The 17,925-nt window shown below is 34.2% G+C and overlaps 1 protein-coding gene across 4 annotated transcripts in view; it reads right to left on the bottom strand.

The window, feature by feature from the left end:
• The window catches only part of Lrriq1 (leucine rich repeats and IQ motif containing 1), a 193,847-nt gene that overhangs the window by 161,692 nt on the left and 14,230 nt on the right, over positions 1-17,925 (bottom strand). For all 4 annotated transcript variants that reach the window (XM_074084065.1, XM_074084064.1, XM_074084067.1 and 1 more), the window contains 3 exons: positions 12,324-13,940; positions 7,874-8,026; positions 6,493-6,643 (listed from right to left, as the gene is read on the bottom strand). In XM_074084065.1, coding sequence (XP_073940166.1) covers positions 6,493-6,643; positions 7,874-8,026; positions 12,324-13,940 — 1,921 coding nt within the window. The remainder of the gene's footprint in view (positions 1-6,492; positions 6,644-7,873; positions 8,027-12,323; positions 13,941-17,925) is intronic.

Raw genomic sequence — 17,925 nt, 5'->3', positions numbered from 1 at the left:
TTTCCAGATCAAAATTTTCCTAAAATAGCAGAAACACATTATAAACACATGAATAAAGGACATAAGAACACATCAATAAAGTTCTTACACATTAACATAACATTTAGTTTCACTTTTTTACCTACTAGTAAATAGATGAAATACTGCATTTTACAGCAATTACACCCAGGTGACTAGGTCAATAAAAATCAGGACAGTTACCTGTTTTGTTCATTGTTGCACCTGCAAATTTTCCATTGCTATTATATTCCAGTGCCTGAAAAGTCTTATACAAAACAGGTACACAATAAATTTGCCCACAAATCATTTTATTCATGAATAATCCTCAAAATCACTTCATTTTCTCAGCATAAAGAGATATAGTGTGGTACAAAACAATAATTTCATGGATTGAATGAATACTTCTTAAAGTGGAAAAAGAAGAAGGCAAATAAAAAATTAGGCAGTAGGGCAAACTGCTGAGTTTCAAGTCCTGTCTGTTTCATTCACCAGCATTGTCATTTTAGGCAATTTATTGAACTCTCTGTGCCTCAGTTTTAAGTGGAGGGGAAATTAAAAAGAAATTATTCCCTCTTAACTCACAGCACTAATGTGAAAAGCAAGTGAGTTAAATGTATACAAGACTTAAAACACATTCATGGTGGCAAAAACATTAATTACAACTATATTACACAAAGTTGTATTTTTTCTGTCAATAAAATAAAATAAGTTTTGTCATACAATATGGGTTTTTTCAAAATTAATTTAGTTTCAAATTGTTTCTTACGAAGTAAATAAAATCAAAAATGAAAAGTTCAGAAATGAAGAAGACTAGATTAAAAATTGTGTTTTTTTTCACTTGCCTTGGCTAATTCAAAACCAGCTAATTAAAAAAATTAGCTTTAAAAAGCTAATTCAAAAGTACTAACTCAAAAAATATGACATTTTCTTAAACCTTAATAATTAATGTGGCATCATCCATTTAAAAATTATTTATCCATGTTGCATAAAAAATAATTTTGCCATTTTTTACTTTAAGTTTACTCGTGGGAAACGTCAGGCAAAAGAAAGCAGGAAATGTGATGATACCATAAGAAGCTTTAAACTGCAATCCTACCAAATTAAGCTAAGGGATATAAGATAACATTAAGAAAAAAACAAATTTTAAATAAAATAAATAAAACATTCTTATTAAAAATGAATTCAATTCTTATTCCCTTTATTTGTTTATATTTGTAATTCTCTTTTATTACACACAAAATGTAGCACACTACATACATTGTTCCATACTTATGTTTACATACACAATGGATTTCTTTTCACATTAGTATATAAAGACCTTCTTTGTTCTTTTTTCTAGCTGTGTAATGTTCCATTGAATGAATGTTTTGTGGGCTGTATAACTGATGCACCAAAGTTGGGCATGGAGATTCTTTTAATGTTTTTATTGGAATGAATAAACCCATATGCCTTTCATATGTGTGTGAGCTTATCCACAGGACAGAGTCCAATGACCTGCAGGTAAAAGAGCAAATACTCTTGTACTTTTATCAAATATCACCACCTTGCTCTCTGTCATTAGTCAAACTCTGCATCCCGTAACCTGCTCCAGTGCACACTTGACAACTGAATGTGCTTTTAAAATTGAATTTTGCTAATGTTATAATTAGGAAATAATAATTCAGTTATTTAATGAATGATTAAGGTTGAATTACATTTAATATGTTTAAGGACCACGTACTCATTTTTCTGGGAAATATGAATTCACATCCTTTGCCTAATTTCTTTCAATGCTTCAATCTCTTTAATGTGATCGTCAGCATAAAGCTATTACCATGTGGATTCAAAATATGCACAAATAATTCCATCCTGCATCAAAATATTCTACAAACACCTGATTCCAAAACAGATCCAATAATATAAAGCAATATAAAATGTAAACAGATTTCCTCGTATCATTACGCAATTTGCATAAAGTGTACACTGTGATATAACAGTTTATTCCTTTACTTAATTGGTTAAATAATCTGCACTCAATATGTACATATCTCAGAGCTTTCATTTATAGTTATAATTTTAATTTATATTTCAATTATAATTAATAATATAAATATATCTTTCCATAGCCACAACATACAATCTGTGTAAATATTAAAGTCAATAATAAAAAGCTATTAACTTTGTAACATTGAATTTAAAGAATTAAATTTAAACTATAATTTCATAAATACCTCATTCCTGAAATTAATCATACGTATTTCACATTGTCTCTATTTCTACAACCACATAGTTCTAATGAATTAATCCTAATTTCAAATGAATTTCCTTAAGGAGAATGGCCTTTGGTATGCTTAATCATTTAACTGAAAGAAAACCAAACAAACAAATAAAATTATGCATCAATGTTTTTGAATAAAAAGAATAATTACAGTTAACATTGCATATTAACTACTACAATAGCTACAGCTTAAAAAGAATTAGAAACAAGTTAAATTTGAAACCACACATGTAAAATATTATGGTATTGCTTCCAGTTTTATTTCACCTTCTTATGAAATATTATAGTGTGGAGTAGTAACTTATTGACTTACAAACACAAATCTATCTTTGTTTCCCTTTATGAGAGCTCTCAGCAGCAATATATTACTGTTTGAAGACAAAATCTGTGCTTTCTGCTTACCTCAAGGAGAATCTCTAATCCGTTCTTACAGATGAAAACCAGACTCCACCTGGTCTTCAGAAAATGTACTTTCTCATGCATATTCTTCTCACACCCAATAAATACAGTGTTTTCATTGCACCCACAGCCAGAAGTCTTTTTTTTTTGTTTGTACTATACAGAGATACAGAGATACCTCAGGTACATCAATTAATACTGTGGCAGTTTTCACATAAATCTTGTGTGCATCCTACCCAGGAAATCCACTACTTACAAAAATTCCCATACAGCACTGCTGGAAATAAAGATGCTAGTTCAAACATTTCCTTTTAAAAGCAGCCTTATTTTAAAAGTTTGCTTTAGTGTGTGCAAACATAGTAACATGCATTATCAATGCATTTGTTTTCATTAAAAATTATTTCTATATGAATTTACACTAGAATTTAAAATGTTTAAAAACATTTATCAAAAGTTTCAGTATTTCCGTTTTGGCGAAGTCACAGATGGCTCTAAAGCATGTAGCATAGGAACATAAGTAAATTAATACATACAGAACACTAAAAAAAATGTATTCCTGAAACTACACCTTTAAAAATATCTTGAAAAAGAAAAGCTTGCTTTGTGAAAACAAGTATAATTTTATTTTCCTATATTTAAAAGGGAGAAAGGGTGATGTATACTACCTAGTTCCAACTGCCCCCATACTTTCTAGAAAAATTGATAAAAACAACAAAAAGAAAAATGACCAGAACTCAAAGAGTCCTAGTATAATGGGAGATAAAGACATTGCAATTTGAATTTCTTTCTAAGTGCATAACAACTAACCAGCACTACCTTAATCCAGTCTGAGTCTGCATTTGTGAAAATGGAATTCTTTGAAATGGAATAGATGAAATATGAAAGTGCCACAGAGGTAGAAGAACCCATGTATGGTCAACAGGCTTCTCTCCAGAGAAAGCACCATTATGAGTTGAATGACAGAATTGAAACCAAATATATAACCTGAATTAATAAATGCAAATAGTCTATATGGCAAACTTTTAAACTTGGATCAAACAATAAAGCCAAAGATGTGCTGAATAAATGTAAATATCTAAAATAGTTATTCAAAAAGTTTAAAAATAAATAAAAGATGATCAGGAAGGCAAATAAAAACAAAAACAACCATAACAGAAGTGATAGAATTCAGTTTCAAAGGCATGAAAGTTAAAAATATGGGAACTTATAAAATTCAAAATTAAAATTTAAAATAAAAATAACACAGTTATCTGTGAAACTGGATGGAAGTCATACTCATGGAGCAAAAAAAGGAGGACATATAAAAATGAACCAACTATTAATAAAACATTAATAATAAACATTAGAAAAAGTTCAAATCCCTCAATCCAAGATAGATCAAGTAGACAAGAAACTCTAAATCAGATGATCACTAAGGTAAGATTTTTAGATGAAAAAATTATGTCTCAAAGAGAAAAAAAATCTGCTCTTTTTCCATTCACATAAACCATTCATGAAAATTGACCACATACATAACTAGCAAGAAAGCCACAAAAAGTTTCAAAAATCAGAAATGGAAAAAAATTATACTCTGGCTATAGTACAAAAAACTAGAAAGAATAATAAAAACCAACCTTTCCACATGGAAAATTTAAATCTTCAGTAAAAATACAACCTAAAACTGCAGAACAAATGAAAATACCTACATATCCAAAACTCTGGATTAAGCTGAAAGGAAAAATTGATAGATTCAACTGTGTCAATAAAAATGAAAGAAGATAAAAATAACTGAATTAGGTATTTAATTCAAAAATGGAAATGTAACAAACAGGAAAAAATGAGAAGAAAATAGTAAATCAACTATTAATGATAGGAGTGTAAAATGGCACTACATATTAAGAGTCTGGCAATATTTTCCTAAATTACAGATATTCTATGACCCAACAAAGCAACTTGTAGGAAATTAACCTAAGGATCTACCTGATCAACTATTAACTAAGTGTCAAGATATTCATGGTGACAATGTAGAAGACTGTAAACCAATCAATACCCCAATGCACAAATGGGATAGACTCCACTCAACTTACATGACAGAATGAGAAAAGGCAAGACAGAGAACAATGCTTAAAACATGCTATATTTTGTGAAAGAATTAACATACATACATGTATTTTCTTAAATATATGTATATTAATGTGGACGTACTTGTGATAAACATATTATGCATCATTGTATATGTCACATGCAAATATATACACATTAAAGAAATATATATATTAAAACTTCTATACATAAAAGTAATGGTATATATACCTAACACAAATACAGCAATATTATGAAAAACAGGTCATGCTAAGGGAGGGCAAATGTGGGTGGGGGGGCAAAGAAGGACATTAAGAAGGTGAATATAATTGAAGTACTTTATGTACAAGAAAGAATATAGAATTTTTTAAATGGTTGAAACCACCACAAGAAAGACACTAAGGTAGAAAGAAGAAAAACAAAGGAGAAGGACCGAATCGGGCTATAATACATGTATACATGGACGTGCCACAAGGAAACTCACTATGTAGTTAGCTTAAACCAACAAAAATATCATAGAATATTCTTTTATAAAATCAAAGAACAGGAGGGTGGAACAGGTCCTGCCTGGGGCACTGGTACTAGTGGGAGTGGAGAAAAAGTGTGGGAGAGTGAATATGGGGCAAATATTGTGTACACATGTATGTAAATGAAAAAATGATACCTGCTGAAATTATTCCAGGAATGGAGGGAGGCAGGAAAAAGGAGAATAGTGGAGTGGGTATAAGACAAAAAATTAAAAAGTAAATGGTAGAACATAATGAAAAGGACATGGACAGAAGAAGCATAACCTTTTTGAGGTTAAATGCCATTTTCATTTTGGGATCATATATATGTTGTGCTCACTGTAAAGGAGCTAATATAGTAATCTTAAACTAGTAGAAGCCACTATGGGAAGGGGACTAGGAAGTAATAAAGCAGTGTGGTAGAGATGAACAAATTTGGTTTGCAATACACAAGTGCAAGGGAGCAATGCTAGAAATCTCTCTGTATAGCTATCTTTATCTCGAAGTAGCAAAAACACTATGTCTTTCTTATTATCTCCTACGTTTTCTCTTCAACAGCATTGGAGAAAAGGGCAGAATGGTTCTGCCTGGAAGCAGAAGTGAGGAATGAGGGGGAGGAGAAGGGATGGGTTGGGGGGTAAGAAGGATGGGGGAAGGAAGAGGGGGAGGTTGCCCAAACAATGTATACACATGTAAGTAAATGTAAAAATGATAAAAAATAAAAGAAAAAAAAATAAAGCAGAATTGAATGGGAAAAGTGTGTTTACTAGATATATATTAAATTCTTAAGATAGTCATAAATTTAAAATACATCAATTGATGTTAGTACATACCACTTTAATCATATCTTCTTGGGGGACACAATGCAAGGACAAAAGAAATGCACAGAAATCTTAAAATTAATACTAAGTTTTGTAGTTAGTTACAATATTGGCATTGATGTTTTGAAGCTATGTATGGATAAGACATAACAAGTAGCTATGCTATTTTTACCATAAACTAAAGATTATAGAATTTTATAGCAGAAGAGTAAGCAAATACAACCACAAAGTTTAAAAAGTTGATTTGAATTAGGTATCAATATGTGATATCTCTAATTCAAATTCAGAATACAAGACAATTGCAGTATGAAAAATAATAAGACGACTGAAATTTTTTGAACTATAAAAAATCTGAGTTCCTTGGAATACAGAGAAAGAGAGAGAGAATAAAAGAAAAAATATACTCTTGGGAAATCAATGTTTAAATATTAAATTAACTTGTTCTCACCAATTCGTGTGATTTTATTATGGGAAAGTTCAAGATTCTGAATATTAGTGCAACCATCCAAGCCATGAAGAGAAGTGAGTTGATTATTATTAAGAAGAACAACACAGAGATTCTCCAAATTTTCACAGTTGATGGTCTCAATATGGTTTTCCTAAAGAACAAATGTAATAAATTTATTTTAATGGGTTATTAATAATATTTAAATTTTGCAAATAAAGGATGAGATATGATCTCCAAATGAATAAATGAATCTCTATCTTCTAAGATAATCATATAAACTGGTACACTGTCTATGTAAAAATATTAAGCAACCTAGTGAAGAATCAATTAAATTTTAATTTATTAATATTCTTTTTTAAATGTAGAAAATGTTTCAAATACCTAAATGAACACAAGAGAATTTTTTCTCATTCTCATTTTTTGTATTTTGGATGGGAATAGCTATTGTAGTTATCCAAGCCCTGCTCACCATTGCATGTGAGTTGAGGAGGGGGGTGTTACCGTTTCATTTTTCAGCTCTCTGAGTTGCAAGGTCTACACCTCAATGAATGCAGCCAAGAAACAGCACCTGAGGAGATTTAGCAGCACCTGGATATAATTTATATGCAAAGATCCTATGCTTCAAGTCTGGGCTAAGCCATAGATTGATGCTACTTTGGAGTCTTTGTGACATGAGAATATTTTGCATGTGGGAATTATGCGAATCCTTAGGAGAAAGAGGGGAGACTGAGAGATTGTTACTTTGGTCATTCCTAGTAAACCTCATGACCTCATTCACACAACTACACAGTCGCCTCCCACATGAATGGAGGGCTTAGCCAAAGAATCATTAGCCAGCATGATGCAGGCGGCTGCTTGATTTGGAGCTTGTCTTTCTGGAGCATTCAGTCTTGGCATCTGATTACTCTGGAAAGAATTCCAAAATGATCCTGAGAGATTCCAATCTCCTAGACATCCCTGGAAAGGTACCAGGTTTATAAGAATGGATTTTGGGCCTTCTTGATCTAACTTCCATCTGACCGTAATTACATAAGAGACCAAGTCAGTAGCAGCAGAAATGCTCAGCCAAGCCTAGCCACAGATTGGTGAGCAAATACTATGGAAGTTGTTTTAAGCTACCAAATAATGTCCTCATTTGTATGCAGTAAAATGTAACACAAATAATAACCACACCATGTACAAAAAGTGATAAGCAATTGCTAAGTCTTAACACCAAATTATCTTCTTACTCTGATTCTCACAAGTAAATCCTTGAGCTCTTTCAACCCTGAATTACAGGATTTTTTCTTAGTAATTGTTTCCTCAAACTTTTCTGAAATGTAAACATGAATCTGTTTTATATTTTATGATAAGGTAAGTAATAGTAAAACCTAGGACATACCTGTGCATCAATGTACTTAATTTTTTTGCAGTTACTCAGGTTGTGCAGAGAATTTAGTCCACAGCGTCGAAGAGACAGAAACTTCAGATTTATACACTCTGCCAGTGTGGAGAGATTACAACCTGGCAAATCTTGAAATGTAACAGATGTAACCTAGAGAATTCAAGAAAATCATGGTGACATTATTTAACAACACAAAATAATCTAGTCTTTCAAAATAGATTAGCAAATTTTCCTCAGTGGTACTCTATATTGGACCCCACATTTATTAAGCTATCAGGTCTCTTTTGTTCCCATTTAGAAAGACAAAATATTGTAGTCATCCATGACCAATTCAAGTTCAAAAGTAAAATACATGAAATCAATAATACAATAATTTGTTATCTCACTCATTTGCTTTTGTCAAATTAACATTTTGGTTGCTTTCCATGCCTTGGGATTATTTTCAGGATCTTAATACATCAAGATTTATGATTTGTATTTGACAGGATCTAAGGAATCCCCAGATATTAAAGCAAAACAGAGGACCATATATTGATAGAAATAAAAAGAAGGGATTTAATCTACTCCTTGTTTCAAGTAACAAAAGCAATAATTATCATTTTGAAAACTTCAGGTAAATATGAGTTTGAACTTTCATAATTACCCTAAGAATTTCTACATTATTCTAAAACAATTTTCAAAACACATTATTTCTCATCGCTTTGCAGAAAGAAAATATAATCATTCATTTGAGTGATTCAGTTTAAATGTAACCAAATATAAATTCTATAATTAGAAAATTGACTCTATACTACAAATAGGAAAATGGTGTTTAGAATCAAGAACTTAAAAATAAAAACTTGACAGTTATAGCTACTACTTATTGTAGTAATAACATGCTAATAACATGCTACTTTCAATAAACTAAATAAGCAGGGCTGTAAAAGTGGCTAAAGTGGTAGAGCCCCTCCTTAGCCAGCATAAGGCTCTGAGTTCAAACCTCAAAAAATAAAAGCAGCTTTTGCTCAAGTGGTAGAACACCTGCTTAATAAACTCAGTAAACACAATGAAGTTCTAGTTATTTGAATATTGTAGTTTCTCTACAGTACAGGAATAACAATAGCCAGCAGTATTGTTACTATAATCCACTTTTATTGAACATTAAAAATTTCCTTACTGTATAGTAATATATTCTCCATCATTCCCTAGATTTTCACAAACATAGATCAAAATAAATGTTTGTATTAAATACTTGGCACATGAATAAAAATAATCACATACTCAAAAGTTCTTTGTGCTCCAAAAATTAAGTGCAATATAGAATTAGTAATCATGTGTTCATTGCTGTAGTCAGTTTAAGAAACAGCAATCGGAGCATAGTGCATGTTGGCCAAATATTTCTTATGTAAATGAGTGAAAGAACTGCCATAGCCTTTGGCAAGAGTCAAATATATTTAAACATCCATAGTTTCTTTCCTTAAAAGGATGATGACAGAGTTGAAAAGTTTGTCTTTCCATGCTCTCAATGACTTGAGAATGAACTCTTCCAGTTATAGAACCAATGAATTATGCAAAAGATACAAATAAATTCATATTTTAATAAAGGATTACAAATAAATTCAATGTAATAATCTATAGTTTTACAAATCTTTGACAGCTCATTGGATATAAAATAACCTAAAATGTTTTTTTTGTATAGGGAGGCGTGCTTCACAGTTGCAAAGCAGGTGCTCTACCACTTGAGCCACACCTCCAGTCCTAGAGAGTTCAATCTTAACTGCATTCTTGAGTTCAACATAAGGAGTGCCAGTCATCTTTGGTAAACTAATTACAAAGTAAAGAAAGCAACAACTTTATTTTTTAGTTTTTCTAAAACATTTGTTCAGTGACCCAATCTGAAATCAATTCAATAGAGAAAAAAATAAATAAAAATATTATTTTAAAACTGGATACAAAGAGACTGAGTCCAAGATATTTCTCTATTGAAATCAATTCAATAGAGAAAAAAATAAATAAAAATATTATTTTAAAACTGGATACAAAGAGACTGAGTCCAAGTGGTTTATGTGAAACAGCTAGAAAATAACCTCAAGTAACTCATGTGCCATACAATAGCAGTTCATTGCAATTTATCCTGGATAAGAGAAGTGAATCAGTAGCTGTGGTAAAGAAGACACTGTGGCAAGTCATCTGACAAACATCATTGCAGGAGTTGTCTAGAAACAAACGATGGTATTTTATAATACTTCAGTATTCATTAAGACATATTCATGTACATTTTTGTGCTTATAATATATATTTGGTTCTTCAAAGAAAAAATAAAATTTGAAACTGTTGCTTTCAATAGTGGCGACAGGTTTCCAGCATCCTTTAGAAAACTGCTGTTCAAATTAGTTTGAGGACCAGTACTACTCATATCACCCAGGAAAATGCTGAATATTTAGTCCACTGATCACCGGCCCAGTTGAATTAAAATCAGCATTTCAACAAATGCTCATGTGATCTATGGCATTATAGTTTGCTAGCCTTGCTCTAAAAGGAATACAGATGGATGTGATTGTGCACGTTTATAATCCCAGCACCCAGGAGATTGAGGCAGGAGGATTGTGAGTTCAAGGCCAGCCTGGGCTACATAGGAAGACTCTTGACTCAATTAATATAAAAAGTAAAATCCTCATTTTATGGAAATTGATGAGCATTCCAAAGAATGAATAGAAAGAAGACAGGCAAAGGAACATCAAGGAGAAAGAGGTTCTAAATCTTAACTTTCTCAGTGCCCTCCTCATTTGACAGAACAGAGACCTATACTAAAAAAGAAGAGCAATTCTATTTTACTATCTTCAGTTTCATTTTTGAAACAAGTTGCACTTGAGGCCTATCTCTAAAAGATATTCATAAAGAAAATTACTAAAATAAAATCATTGTTAATGTCACGCATTGAAAAGCCTGAAACAATATCTGGGAAGTACAAAGAGAAAGAAAAACAAGGGAAGAGCAAATGAAAGGATCTAAGTAGCTATAGAGACCTGATAAATAAGGCTAGTACATTCACTGGGAAATAGATTCTCTCTTCTCTTTTTCTCTCCCTCTCTCTCTCCCTCTCTCTCTCTCTCTCTCTCCCTCTCTCTTCTCTCTCTCTCTTTCTCTCCCTTTCAGTACTGGGGGTTGAACTCAGGCCTCATGCTTCCTAGGCAGGTGCTCTACCACTTGAGACACTCCACAGTCCCCAGATGTCTCTTCTAAACCCCACTAGTTTATTGTCCTTTCACAGTGTAGTCTGAAATCATATATATAGCAACCATCAAGATCTGTAATACAATATTTATTTGTGTATTTAATTGTTTAAGCTCCATTGAAGCAAAGACTGGATTTTCTTTACTTTTGTCCCTTAAGTCCACCAATAAATACTGATCTATCATATTTGAGCAAAGAACACTGATATTTGATACAAATGGATCCTTGTCAAGAAAATGAATTAAAAATGCTTATCTATTAATATAAACATTGCCATTTCTATGTATCTGTTTGTATTGAGAAATAAAAAGGTCTGGAAATGTAGCTTGCTAGCAGAGTGATTGCCTAGTATGCAAGAGGCTCTGGGTTTGATCCCCAGTACTGGAAAGAAAAAAAAAAAAATCTTTGTACGGTGTGTTGGCATGTGTCTGTAATCCCAGCACTTGGGAGGCTGGGGCAAGCAGAGCGTGAGTTTGAGGCCAGTATGTAGCAACAACTGTTAAAAGAAAAGAAAGGAGTAAAAAGAAATTAAACAAATTTTATTCAATCCCTTTGACCTTTAAGCTTTAAATACATACATTTTAATAATAAATCCTTCATAGTACTGCACTATTTAAAACGTTCTTTCCCATTTTTTATACATCAGTTAGTTTCTACATCTTAATCTTAGTTGAAACTTTGTCTTCCATAACCACAGAAAATGAGATACATTTGATAAAAACTACTTTTAAGTTTCAGACTAAATGTGGCACATTACATACCATGTAACTCAATAATTATGTTTCTATGTAGGAATCTAGGGTCCTCTTCATGTAAGCTCATCCTTCATAGAAATGGCCAGGTACTGGGGATCCACTTCATTCACAGAAGAGCAACTAGATGAGTGTGAAGTGAGCTAACAATTTCAGATTAGGAGGCTCCTACTGTAAGCCTAACCCTGAGGTCAGGTGCTTCCACTCTGAGGAGCTTAATTATACCTATAGGATCCCAAATCTAGGTGCAAGGTTTTGAAAACAGAAATCAAAGCTCTTAGAGTTTAAGGAGGTAATGTTCTGAATAACTTTAGTTGAAAATTTAAAAGTCTATCCCTTCTTAAAAGGAGCAATAGTTCATTTATCTGTTAAGAGACAGAATCCATGCATATGAAATATTCTTTCTATTAAAATTTTAAAAATTACCTTTAGAGAACTTACTTTAATTAAGTGTGAAAAAAGCATTGTAAAATTAGAAATACCTGCTGTAAAGTATTCCAAGGGCCACCCTGAAGAATTTCTAATGTATTCAAAGGGGACATCACATTGTTGGGGCATTTCACAGGTCTCTTTCTTTTAATAACTTTGTCCTGTTGATTTTGTTTAAAAACTTCAAACCAAGATTTGAATGATTTTATCCAAACTAATCTCTTTTCCTCAACTGAAGATAAAAATGGCAACTCTGGGGTGGAATGGATCGTGATACTTTCACTTTCATTCCTCGTTCCATGGCATTCTTCTGGAATTTCCTTCATCTCAGATTCAAGAGAGTTGACCTTTTTCTTAACCAAGGAACTTTCTTCATTATCACCACTCAAGTCTTCACAAGCAGCACTGCTGCCTAAAACACAATTGTTGACTTTGCCTTCTGTGTCTACTGCAGCATCAGTGATGTTAAAAATCACAATGTCACTATTCTCGGCACTGACTTTTGCATTTTCCTCAATTTCCTTGAATTTGAAGTCCATTTCTTTGTCGTGTAGCTTTACGTTTCCTGGCATACCCCCAGAATCCTCTAATTTTAGTGATAGTAGGTTTTGTTTTATTGAAAAAATTGAAGTATTATCCTCTTCGTACAATGGTTCATTCTGTTCTGATATCTCCTCCTCTTCTACTTTTTGTACTATTTTCTGTTGGTTATCTTTGATTGCTTTCTGTGCTTTGCTGTTTTTCATCTCAATTTCTTGATTTTGTCCTAACATTATTTGGATATCTTCTTCCATATTCTCATTTATGGCCTGTTCCACACTTTCCCCATCTTGTGTTTGAGATTTTAATTTTTGCAGCTGAAACTGCACAATCACATTGTCTTTTAGATCAGAGTTTTCTAATTCATCTTTTTGGTTCACATTTTCACAGTTTATTTCTCGCTTAACCAATTTTTGAGAACATTGTTTTTGTGCTAGGTTTTCACTTTTTTTTCTCTTTGATTCTGCCAAAATTGATTGGTTTGATGTTGACTGTATTTGATTTAATTCTTTCAATATAAGCTGTCTATCTACATTTTCTCTCTTACTTGATTCCCCAACTAGCCCAAAAGGAACATCTTCCTGCTTCTTTGAATTTACATCCACTGACACTTTAGCTATACCAGACTTATTCTTTGACATATCTGTGACAACTAAATTTTTGACATTATATTCTTCCTTCTTTAATGCACTCCTTATTATTAACAGTTGGCCTGCATCCTCTCTTAATCTTAATTTTTCCTTGTTTCTTAGTTCCTCTCTTTCTTGTCTCAGAATGTTCTTTTTCTCTTCATATTCTTTTTCTCTCTTTTTCCTTTCCTCTTGCCTCTGCTTTTTTATCTCTTCTTCAAGCCTTTGTTTTTCCTCTAATCTTTTTCGTCTTTCTTCATCCTTTTGTCTTATTTTTGCTTCCATTTCTTTCCACTGTTGGGCTTTCCTTTTCTTATTTTCTATTTGTTCTCTTATGATCAGGCTGTACTTTTGGTAGGTTTTGAATGCTTTATATTTAGCTTGAATTTTTACAGCTGCATCATGCTGCAGTTTTGACAAACGATGTTTTTCTTTTTCCTGTAAGTCATTGAACTTTATTCTTTCCTCTTCCATTTGCAAATGCAAGTTTCTAATATGCTCCTAAAATTAAGATAAGTAGCAGTCAGTATAAGACAAATGTGTAATACTATTAAAATATCATTTAACCTAATAGATTATAAATAAATATTCAACCTGAAATTTTAATAAAATTACTAGAAAATTCACCAGAGGAACTAAAATTATTTGATTTACAGGGTATTAATTTTTAAATGTGTAGGCGACTGGATAACATTGGTAGGTTGATAATATTCTAACAGTATATGCATATAAATTGATGAATTCTTGGAAGATAGAAAGCATATAAAATCAATGGGCATGGTGGTACATATCTTTAATCCCAGATATATGGGAGACACAGGCATAGGATCTTGAATTTGAGATTAGCCTGGGGCAGAGTCAGTTAGACCTTCTTTCAGAAACAAAAGGGTTGGGAGCATGGGGGTACAGAGAAAGGACAAAGCTCTGAGTTCAATCCCTAGTAACAAATACACACACACACACACACACACACACACACACACACACACACACACACAAAGCATATGAAATCAGCATGGCATAGGAAAACAGCAAGGAAAAAATCAAGGTCGAATTCAAGGAGAAGGGGACTTCAAACATTCTGAGATGGGGGTTCCACTAAACGACACTCAGAGCTAGCACTGGACTGCAAAAGCAGGGAATTACTCTGTGAATCTGAGGATACCAAGAGGACCAGGAAGTCAACGTATACAAGCAACATGAAGAGTCAGTCTATTTGTACATCTCATGCTTCTCAACTTTCAAGAATATTGATAAATACAAAAAGTGATATAATTTGAAGTTATGTCATAAAATATCATTGTAGCTAGGATCCTAAAACAAAAGTAAACAGATAACAAAGTTCAGCAAATCCTTAAGAAAACTAACACAAAGGATGTGAGACAATGCATTCAATAAGCAGAAGGAATAACCAATTCTGAGAAAGGAGAAACTATTAAACTAGACAAAATGTTGGCTCAACGGGGTAGGGTACTTGCCAGAAAGTTGGAAGCCCCAAGTTCAAACCCCAGAACCACCAAAACAACAAAAAGCAAGTGAGACTTAGGATACAAAGAACACTAATTAGCACTTAAATCCTTGTTCTGTTTTGAAGTCAGCTACTAGTTTTATTTTGTTCCTTTTCAGGAAATGTGTCTTTTTCTTACAGTGCTCTAAGACTTTTTTTCCTGTGCCTTGAATTTCAATAGTTGCACTATTAAATACTTAGGTGTGATTTATTTCCATTGTATCTATCCTATTTAGGGATAATTAATCATCTTTGAATGTCAAGTTGATTTTTTTTTTAAAAAAAACTTAATCTCTGTTGATCTTACCCATTACTTCTGCTTTGTTCTTGCCCTTCCTCTCCTTTCGCCATTGCTCTCATACAAATTGCATATCTTTTCACTTGTTTTTTTGGACTCTTTTCTGCTTTTCCTGTGTTTTGTCCTGTCTGCATTAATTTGGACATTTTCTATTGACTTTTCTTTTTCATCAATGCTGTCATTTGCTATGTCCAATATACTGTCAAACTCGTCCATGCATTTTTAATTTTCATACTGAATATTTAAACTCTAAAACATATAGCTGATACTTCATTATAGATTATAATGAAGGACAGATCACAAAAGGATAAAGAGACACTTCTCCTCCCTAGGAAATGCCAGTCTGCATCTCAAAGACATCTCCACTCTCAGGCAGTACACAAAAAATGGCTATAAAACACCTGAAATTCCTGCACATGTCATCTGTGCATCATATTTGGCAAATCACAAAGGATCGAGCCTTCGTGCTTATATAGGTTGTGCCAAACTGGGAAAGGTTGCCTAGGAACGTGACCATGACCATCCAGCACTCTGATGGAGTCTGTTGTCCAGGAGAGCCCCCCACCATGGCCTAGCTATGGTGGACCTCTCAGGCTGAACTTTCTCTCTCTCTCTCTGTTATTAAGAAGGGTTTCTCCCTTGAGAAACTGAGGAAAAGCTCTGAGCCCAATACAGCTGTAAGGCAGGCAACCTGAGAGAACTGAGGGGCCCGACGGGGGCTTATACTGGATTGTCAATGCTACATGGGCAGAGCCAGACTTCAGTGTACAGAGGTTTTTTGTTTTCCTCTCCTTAAACTCTCTCTCTTTCAAGATCTGACTCGCTTAAGAGGAGATCAGAAAACAGCCAGTGGAAAGGAAAATTTCTCTTTAAGCTATAAGGGTGTTCTGGCCTGGGCACTCCCTGGTGTCACCCAAAGGTTGGAGATGCAACTTCCTGACCCACCCTGAGGCTCCAAAGGTGGTAAGTCTCAGACCCCTCCAGCCATGTCTGTGGCAAGCAGACAATCAGATCTCTTACGCTTCCTTCATGGTTTCCGTGGCCCGAGAGTGGAGGTCACCCCTAGTTTCCAGTGCTCCAGTACTGCTCTTGAGCAGGATCGACCTGGACAGCAGTAGTGACCAATAATCCCTCATGCATTTAGCCTGGAAACTCACTTCCCCCCAGTCCTCAGCTTCTCCTTCCCCTTTCCCAAGTAGTTCATGATGAGTGTCCCCTCCCACTCCCTTCTTTCCCCCCCAGGGAAAGAAAAGAAAAAAAAAACAGTTAAAAGTCAGAGACCTCATGGTCTTCTCCGTTTTTGCCCCTTACCACAGCAAAAGCCTTCAGATGCTCTCTCTCTCTTTTCATAAAAAGCGCATATGCCTCACTGGATATATAGGGGTATAGAAGTCTACTTTATCAGGAGTCCCTATCCACTCCTCTGAAGGGGTCCTCCCTCTGACCATGCCAGCCCTCTTGGTTACTTTGATAGAGTTATTTTTAAATTACAAGTCTTCAGCTGATAAAGGAGAGTCAGGTACCTGGGTTGCAGGGCAAACAGGCAAGTCAAAATAGATAAGAAATTGGTCAGAGGTCATTTCAGTGGGGTGGCTGCACCCAAAATACCTAAAAATCCTCATGACCTTAGCCACTGGTGGCAGTGGCAGGAGAGCAAGGGAAAGAGGAAGGCCTTCTCCCACATAGTTTCTCCTCATCTGGAGATACCTAGGTAAAAGGAGAAACCTCTGTTAAAGTGACCAACTTGCCCTTGTTTCCCATTTGAGATGGGGAATCAAGCCTCAAGGATCCAGGAAGGATCCCCCCTTGCCTGCTTAGTAAAATATTAATTTCAGCAAAATCAACTTAAGTTTTACTGCAATCAGGCTTGGTCACAATATCCTCTGGGAGATGAGGAAAGATGGCCAGAAGGAGGGAGCATTAATCATAATACCATTCTTCAATTACCTGTAAAAAGGAGGGAAAGTGGACTGAAGTTCCATATATTCAACTGTTCTTTTTCCTAAGAGACCACCCAGAATGGCTGAGCTAGATACCAAGACAATGGAGACCCTTTGCAAAAAGCCCCCAAACTCCCTCAAACTCCATCTGATGATCCATCAGTTCCCCTTCTCTCCCCTTATCCAGCTACCTCACACACCAGACATCATCCTACAGGACTCTACACCCTCCTGTAGGGAATAGAGCTCATATTCTTTTTAGACTGAGTGAACTTAAAGAAATAAAAAAGATTTAGGAAATTACACAAAAACCCCAGATCAGTACAACCAGGCATTTAGAGTAGTCAGCCCAAACTTTGAACTGAGCTGAAAAGATATAATGCTATTTCTATCTCAGACCTTTATTGCTCTGGAGAAACAGCAGGTACGAGACCAGGCAGTCACAGCTGGAGGTGATTATCACTTAGATAAAAGCAGCCCTATAGGCCTGCCTCAGACTGGGCCCTCACAAGAGGAGAAGGGAGAGGGAGAAAAAACACAAAGACACCTGATACCTAAAAGGCAACCTTGACTCTCAATTCCAACAGGAGATCAGGTAGTACCTAGGTACTGCCTAAGTGAGACCCTGAAAATGACAAGGATAAAAATGGAGTTGTAACCATTTCATCCACTGCATTCTTGAGGGTCTAAGGAGAGCCATGGTAAAACCTTTAATTATTCCCAAGTCATGGCTGTACAGCA

Source organism: Castor canadensis, chromosome 8 (assembly GCF_047511655.1).
Source record: "Castor canadensis chromosome 8, mCasCan1.hap1v2, whole genome shotgun sequence".
NCBI lineage: Eukaryota > Metazoa > Chordata > Mammalia > Rodentia > Castoridae > Castor > Castor canadensis.
The sequence above is the reverse complement of the archived record's forward strand: the minus strand, read 5'-3'. Positions and strand labels throughout refer to the sequence as shown.